We start from the raw sequence: 8,458 nt of genomic DNA on the forward strand, positions 1-8,458 counted from the left end.
CCTCCCCTCCTCCGCCACCCTCGAAGCCCCAGGCCCCCAGGCTGCTGTGCTCACCCCCCCACCCCATGCCCTCCAGCCTGCCCACCGCTGCTGGTTCTGAGCAGGCCTCAGGTGTTCCTGAACGTGATGCCTTCAGTTCTGACATGTTGCCCAGTTAAATAAAAGTGACTGACTGTGTTTAGGTACAACCGGGGGGCCCTGAAAGCAAGGGGCTGGGAGAGGGGGGGACCCAGTCCAGTCCACATTCATGGGGCTCATCCTTGGTGTTGGGCCAGGTGGGAATAAGGCCATTTCCCCCAAATTTCTTCTGCTCTAGCGGAAAGCAGCAGGCACACCCTCTCGGGGAAGGGTGGAGGCCCCCAAATTTCAGCAGTGCAGTCACGTGGCCGGCTTTCTGCATGTCCACCTCGGCCTCCCGGCAACTGGGCTGGCCCCGGCTCTACAGAGCCCAAAGGCACACGGCTGCGTCCCCAGATCCCCACACACCAGGGCGGCACAGGATTGCTGCGAGACAGCCTTAGAGCCTCCCTGCGGAGGGCCTGAGGCTCTGGGAGCCCACACTTGAACCCCGGTCTCAGTCCCCAGAGCGCGCTTTCTCCGGCGAGCATATGACACGCTGCATATAGGCAGCAAAGGCGGCACCCATGCACAGACCGCCTCATTCATCCAGTCCTTCTTCTGCCGCTTTTTGGCCTCTACCCTGTGTCCTGCAGGGCTTCTGCCTGCCCCAAATTCCATCCTGCGGGAGCAGCGCTGTCAGCAGGTGAGTGTACTGCAAGATGGCAGGGAGGCGGTGAAGCGTGATTAGCAGCGGACATGCTTCGGAAACGTGGGTGCTATCTTCTTCACTGGTCTCAAATACCAAGTTGCAGAGCTCACCAAGGACAGATTTCACAGACTCCCAGAATTTTCTAATTGGAAGGGAGGATCCCTGGGGCACCATACAGTCGGATCACCACGTATTTCTCTGCATCCATCCCCATCTCTCTGTCAATATCACCACCACCTGTACAGACTCATGGGCTTGAATATGCACATTCTAGGGAAGCCAAAACGATTCAGAAGGGGCCTGAGATTTCAAATATGTGCTTTTCCAGTACGAACTTTCACCACAGCCCTACAGGGGAGCTGCGATGCCCTTTAGACAGGTGGGGAAACTGAGGCTCAGAAAAGGAAGGGTCTACATTGCCCAGGGAATCACAGCCAGTAGCAGTGAAGCCCAGATGTCTGCTCCCTACGACTCCCACGCCCCCAGGATGGTCTCCCTTTCTTCCTAGAATACAGGAGCTCCTCTTATCCTGGGGGAGGGGCAGAGTTCTGAGTGCCCGAGGCACCTTTACAGACTCCCCCTCCCGCACCCCTCCCCCCTCTCTGTTTTAATCTTTTAATTCTCTAAAAGGAATGACTACAGGCTACATAAAGCATTGGTTATTAAAAAAGAAGACAATAGTATTGCCTGTCACTGAAGCAGCTGACTGAAGCCCTGGGTGCAACCAGAACTGAGCCAGGCCCCAGCCCAGGCCTGTCCAGGCCCCCTCCCCACCTGCAGCTGACCTGGCCTCCCTCCCGGTCCTGGTAGGGAAGTTGTCCTTGCTGGGGGGGCCTGGCTGTGTGGGGGGGAGAGGGACAACCACAACACATGGGAGGGTTGTCGGGGGAGAGATACAGGGGTGCCCCCTGCGAAGGTCAAACAAGCCGCACTCAAAGCCCATAGGAGACCTGATGGAGAAACAAACCCTCCCCCTCCTCCTCCCCCTCCCCTCCCCTCCCCCTCCCCCTCCCCCTCCCCCTCCCCTCCCCTCCCCCTCCCCCTCCCCTCCCCTCCCCCTCCTCCCCCCTCCCCCCTCCCTGGGGGCTCACAGCCCTCTGGCCCTCTTCCCTTTTTTCTGCCTTTATCTCTGCCTCCTCTCTGCCTCCGGCCTTCACCCCTACTTCCCTTCCTCTCTTCCCCCCACCCCCCAGCCCCTCTCCACATACTCCCTCCTCCTCCCCTCCCAGCCCTCACCACACACTGGCCTCTCTGGGCCCTGAAATATAGGTCCAGCATTGTGTCACTCTTGTGTGTCCCGTGGTCCCTCTGACCCTGTGCAATCCGGGCATCACCGTCTGGGGGCCCCTCCCTTGGTCCTCGGGTGGTGGGTCCTTAGTGGGGCCCCAGCCCCAGCTGTCTGACACCCATCACTCCCCCCACACCAGCTGTTCCTCCCAAAGCCAGATCTGTCCAGCTTCCCCTCCTCACCCCATCTCCTCCATCTCCCCCTTTCTCTCCCTCGATGGGCTCCCCCACCCCACCCCACCCACCCCGCCCTCTTGCCAAAATGCAGCCAGAGGCAGAAACAGAACCCTCCCTCAGGGCCCTCCAAACCCAGGTGGGATAGGCTGGGCTGCACGGAAAAGCTCCAAAAGCACCACGCGGCAAGACATCTGCCTCAGACCTCTGGGGTCCTTGGGCTGGGGAGGAGCCCACGGGCAGCAGCCGGCATGGGATCCTCGCAACCATCTTGCCCGCCAGGGAAAGACAGTGACAAAGTTCAGGCGCTGCGAGCCTGGGTGCCGGCTGCGGCAGAGCAGGTCGGAAGAGACCACAGCCCTGTGCGACCTTGGCAAACCCTGTCCCTGTGGACCCCAAACGGGTCCACAACTGGGCGCCAGGGTGGCTGGAGGGGGCCAAAGTCCTTGCCCCCTTCCCACCTCCCCCATGGCGGCACGGTTGGGAGGGGGTCTCTGCGAGCGCCGCATGGGCTCCAGGCGCCAAGCGTGAGGGAGAGGCACCCTAGGCTGTGCGCACAGCCCGCAGGAATCCTGCCTGCCCTGGCCTGCTCCCCGCGCCTACTTTTCGTCCCTCCTGCGGGGATGGGCGCAGACAGACAGCGTCGGACCCGAGCTCTGGCCGCACCTGGCCGCTCACCAGCTGCCTGACCTTGCCAATCTTTGCCCTCTCTACACTAGTCTACCGGTCTCCACATTCCACACCCAGGAGCGTTTTGTGGACTGTAACTCGGAAAAGAGTCGGCCCCAGGGTGCCAGCCCCCACTATGTCCCCAATTCTCTGAGTGACCTTGAACGTCCCCCCTCGAATTCGGGGCCTCAGTTTCCCCACCTGCCCAACCTGGTGATGCGCGCCCTCCTCCCCGCATTCCCAGTCCCTCCCGGGCAGGTGTGTCCCAGACCGGATCGGGAGCGCGCGCGGCACTTACCGTCCTCCAGAGACGTGGGCGCTTGGCGGGGACCAAGGTAGCCGTGACCAGCAAATGCGAGGCGGCCACCACGAGCCCGAAGCCGATGGCCAGCAGGCTGCGCACGGGCAGCAGGGCATAGGACACGAAGGTGACCAAAAGGAGCTGCCAGACGCCCTGGTCGGCTGCCACCGGCACCGCTGCCCTCCCGGCGTGGGCCCCGGCGGGGCCGCCGAGCGCGAAGGGACAGCAGAGCAGCGCGAAGGTGAGGCTGAAGAGCAGCGCGAGCTGGCCGACCTGCTGCAGCTGGGGCACCTGCAGCGAGCGGACGTTGGTGACCACGAGCAGCGCCAGGAAGAGCACGCAGTGCACGGGGTGCGAGCCCTTGGCCAGGCCGGGCGCGGGCCCCGGCGCGCCCAGCAGCTCGGCCAGGGCCAGCGCGCCCGCCAGTAGGCTGAGCACGGCCAGCGCCTTCAGCGTGGCCGCCTGCTCCAGCCGCAGCGTGTAGCCGCGGAACAGCGCCTCCAGCTCGGGGCACGCGAACTCCTCGTCGCACGCCCGCAGCCCGCGCCGGCCGCCCGGCCCCGCCGCCCGCTCGGCGCCCCCAGACTCGCCCGCGCCGCCTCCGCCTCCGCCGCCGCCTCGGCCGCGCGGCGCCCCCGCCATCCCAGCGCCATGCAGCGGGCGCGCCCCTCGCCGGCCGGGGCGCCGGGCGGGCGGGCGGGCGGGCGGCGAGGCGCCGGGGCGCGGCGGGCAGAGTTGGGGCGCCTGCTGCCCCGCGCGCGCGCCCCGAGCGCGTCCCCTCCCGCCCGCTGCGCCTGCGCACTGGCGCCGCCCGCGCCCCGGCCCCGGTCCTCCGGAGACCGCGCTGCGACAGCCGAGCTCGGAGCCGCGGGCCTGGGCGCGCGAGGCACACGCGCGCGCCCCGGCCCGCACCCCAACGCCGCATCCCAGACCCCCCGCCGCCGGAGGGGCCGCGTGAACCTCGGGCACCCACCTAGCCCGCTCCCGGCCTCAGTTTCCCCACTGGTGCGCAGTGCCACGCACTGTGCTGTCTCTCGAGGCGTTAAAAATGCTGAAATTTTGCGCTTTTCCCCTGTGGGAGGGCTTACCTTGCATGCCCCCCAAATAAAAGCAGGTCCCCCTATTCTAGAGGAACGCAAAGTGGGGCCCATGCTTGACTGCGGATCCATAGGGCCCTGCGAGGTGAAGGGATGCCCAAGGACCCGGGGGCAGGGAAGAAGGTGGCCGCCACGGCATCTCCCCACAGGTCCTCTGCCCGTGGGACCCTCCACACGGCGGGCTGTGGGCAAGTCCTGCCCTGGTTCCTACAACCCCCGTGAGTGGGTGCAGCGGTGCAGGAGCAGTGACCAGGTGGTGTAGTCCAACAAGCAGAGCCCCCAGCCGGAGTTCAGGCCGTGGGGCGTGTGGCCAGTGCCACCTGGGTGCAGAAGGAGCCAGATTAGAGTCCTAGCGGTGAGGCCTCTAGGGAAGGAGGTGGGAGGTTGTTGGTTCAGGGACGGGGTGGGAGTCGAAAGGAGAAGGGACCCTGCAGTTTGCCGTAAGAGGAAACTGGAAACCCAAGTGATGGGGAGATGTTTTCTTCCAGCAGGACAAATGTAGGGACTGTTGCCATGGTGCGTGTGTGGGACCCACGGCTTACACTCATTCACTCTAAGGGAAGGGGCTTTGTGCCGGCCTCCACCTGTGTTGTGCTCACAGTGGCCCCGGGGGCCGTGCCGCTGTCCGCCCTTTACCATGGGGATCCCGGAGTGAGCAGCTGGCTGCAGGAGGTGTGGAGAAGTGTAAGGACTCACAGCAGAACCCCCGTCCCCCCATCATCCCGTGCTGCTTCTCATATATGTGAACCCCCAGTGGACCAGGAACTGGAGGTCCCAGGAAGTCCCCGAGACCAGGAGGCTAGCCCTCTGCAGGAGGCCCTCCCAAGGCCCACTTCTAGACAAACAGGTTTAATTCATGCAGCCCGAGCATGGGTCTGTTTTAGAGGTACTCCCTGGGGTCCAGGGACTCTAGAGGTAAGAGCCGCTGCACCATATATTGTTATGTGGGCACAAGAATTAGAATTTGAGGTGTGTTTCACATCTTTCTGGTACCGGTATTAGTTGAGTCGTATGAAGTTGCCAATTTTGTGAGAGTCCAAAGTAATCCCTTACCGGTGACGATAGCTATAAAGACAGCACCTCACAGACTCTGCCTAGGCACCTCCACTCCATGTCCCCAGCAGTTCACATCAGCAAATTTTTGGTGGCCATCGGGTCCCTCCTGGTGAAATGGCCTCCCCACACAGGGCACCTCCTCTGTGAAGCCTTCCCGATTCCCCCTGACCCAGCTAATGGCTTCCTCACCCCAGTTCCTACTCCCCCCTAATACCCACCACTCTATCTGGTCATCAGTTTGTTTATGTCCAACCTCACGTGGAGCTGGCAGCCCTGGGAGGGCCGTGTCTGAACCACGAAGATCACCTGCCTCCCCCTCATTTGGCAAAGTGTCTGACTTCCATCATCTAGTTTTCTCCCTGCCCCCAAATGGTAGCAAAGTCTGCAGGATTTTTCTTTTTAAGTTCTGAGTATCAAGAATATATTCTCTTGTTAAATGACATAGTATATTTTTTATCCTAATGATTTTATGAAAGGAAAGCTGAATGATATCCAAAAACGGATCAAACTACATAAGAACGAAACAAATATGACAAAGCGACCTGGGTGCAAAGTTCACAGATCAACGGCACACTCTTCCCTTGGCCAACAAATTTAATAGACAAAATTGGCATCCACTCCTTTCCTAAAGAGCTTGTGTGTGTCAGGGTTGATGGAAAGAGATTCAGGCACAGGCACCATGCCCTTTGCTTGCTGCCACACGTGGTCCTCCTGACAAAGCAGCCAGGGCCATGGGGTACAGTTCACAGGTCATTGTCACATCCATCATCCCATTTGGCATCCTGGAGAAAAGATTTGTCACCCTCGTCTCGTTGACCAAGAAGCAGAGGCCCAGAGATGCTTGTGCAATGCCGGAGACAGGAACACACCAGAGCTTCGTGTGAGCTGTGAGGGATCCAGCTTCCTAACTCCAGCTGGTAGGAGGGGTTGCCACAGTGTGGACATGCACTGTTCATAAGTTCATCTTGTCTCATCGAATCTTCTGGGTGGAAAGGAGAAGGCGTCACATGGGCAGTTTGCAGTCAGGGCTAGCAGGGAAGTCATCTGACAGACAGTCAAATGCACACACCCCATACTCTCTCTGGATGTCACGGCTTGAGTCGTGTCCCCACCGCCAAAATTCATAGACTGAAGTCCTAACCCCCAGTACCTCTGAACATGACCTTATTTGGAAATGAGGTCATTGCAGGTATAATTAAGATGAGGCCATTCTGGAGTAAGGTGGGTCCTAACCCAATATGACCGGTGTCCTTATACAAAGGGGGCATTTGGAGATAGACAGACTCACACACACACAAGCCAAAGCAACACTGGAAGTCAAGAGAGAGGCCGGGAACAGATCCTCCCCCAGCACCTTCAGAGGGAGCGTGGCCCTCCCCACACACCTTGATCTTGGACTTCCGGCCTCCCACTTCCGTGAGAGAATATATTTCTGTTGTTTAAGCCCCAAGGGTGCAGTATTTTATTACAGGGGCCCTAGCAGAGTGATACATCTAGCATATGGTCTATCTTGGATAATGTTCCATGTTACAGAGGGTAAATATTGACCAACAGTGAAGGGGTTGCAAAGATCACAAGGAGAAATTCTGCTCTCCTGGGGAGCACGTCCTCCCCAGCGGAGGTGAACCGATGCAGGGCACCATCGTGGGCCGTGTTGTGTCCTGCGGGTCTGGGAAGACGGGCATTCGGTTACCTCCTTGTCACCAAACAAAAGCTTTCCTCTCCAAAAAAAGAGCAAAACAACACTAGTACACCTCTGGCCCCCTTGTTCCTCCGGGGGTATCAGAGTCCTCTCCCCACTTTCAGAAAGAGAGCTGACGCCTCACTTGAGACAGGCAAGCCGTACTTCTTGCGGCAGTAACGCCACTGGGCCTCTGTCTGACTTCCTGTTGTTTACGAATCTCATGTGTATCTTTGCATTTGAGCCTCACAACTGCCAAGGGCTCTGGCCTTCTCAGAAACGAATCCAATTTCAGATTGTGCGTAGGCGTGGTTCAGGGTGGGCCCAGCCTGGAGCCAGGTCCAGCATCGCAACACCACAGGGGTGGTGGACCCTGAGTCACATAGCTGGGCTGGTATCCCAGCACCACCCTTCCTAGCTGTGTGACTTTGGGCAGGTTACTTAACCTCTCTGTGCCTCATGTCCTCCATAGATTGAGCAGATAACAGCCCCTGGCTCACAGGGTTATCATGGGGAGAGAGGCCCAAATGCACACAGAGCCTGCACTTCGTAAGCACAAAGTGGACGGCTTTTGCCTCTCATGAATGAACGTTCCATGCACACAGGAATGGGTCAAGTGTCAGTCAGACTCTTTGAGGTAAATGTGTGAGTTTCAGGCATGTCCGAACAGAGACCATGATACCAGGGACGTCGCTCTAAGCCAGCTCGTTGAGTTCCTCGGACTTCGGCCAGAGACTTGGCTTCCAGACGAGTGTTTCTTATTCCGCTGGCCACTCTGTATTTGGGACAAAGCTCGCCCTGTGGGTTTGTTTGAAGAGACCCACCTCTAGTGAACTGACCCTGAACCACTGTGGAAATGCAGGTTGCTCAGGAAAGAAGTGGGAAAGTTCAATAAGAAACTACGTTCAGGAAAGTTAATTTTGTCAGAGCCATTGCCGGGTGATCAAACGACCCACATGACAGGTTCAATGGGCCATTAAAGTGGAGACACCCTGCAGCCAGGTGACCTGGGAGAGCTCAGCCTCTAGGGTGCCTGGGATGCATGTTCCTCCGACACCCACCACAGGCATGCTTCTCAGGCCTTCCCCAGGTCTCTCCTGGTGGACTTGCTGTCTGGGGCATGAGGGACGCGCGAACATGATTTGTGGACCACGATTAGAAAAGGTCGGGGGATCTGTTCAGGACTCCTCCAGTCAAAAGGGGGCAGAGAACTCCAACCCCAGCTACCTTAACCGGAAAACTAGGAGGTCACTTCACTCTCCCAACTGAAAGCCTGGACGGATGACGCAGGACCACAACTCAGAGGCCCGGGGAGGCCCCCGGGGGTGACGCTCCACTCCTGGAACCAAGGGCAAGGGAGTCCTCGAGCCCAAGCAGGGACTGCAGATGGACAAGCGGATGGATGACCAACGGGCAGGCGACCA

At 59.5% G+C, this 8,458-nt stretch overlaps 1 protein-coding gene across 1 annotated transcript in view; it reads right to left on the reverse strand.

Moving 5' to 3' along the window:
• Positions 1-3,842, reverse strand: part of ADCY1 (adenylate cyclase 1) — a gene marked incomplete at its 5' end in the record, with an annotated part of 120,431 nt that extends 116,589 nt beyond the window's left edge. Inside the window, one exon of the mRNA XM_082846256.1 lies at positions 3,198-3,842. Within this exon, the coding sequence (XP_082702382.1) occupies positions 3,198-3,842 (645 nt within the window). The remainder of the gene's footprint in view (positions 1-3,197) is intronic.
• Positions 3,843-8,458: the final 4,616 nt, after the last annotated feature.

Source organism: Leucopleurus acutus (assembly GCF_964270905.1).
Source record: "Leucopleurus acutus genome assembly, chromosome: 9".
Taxonomy (NCBI): domain Eukaryota; kingdom Metazoa; phylum Chordata; class Mammalia; order Artiodactyla; family Delphinidae; genus Leucopleurus; species Leucopleurus acutus.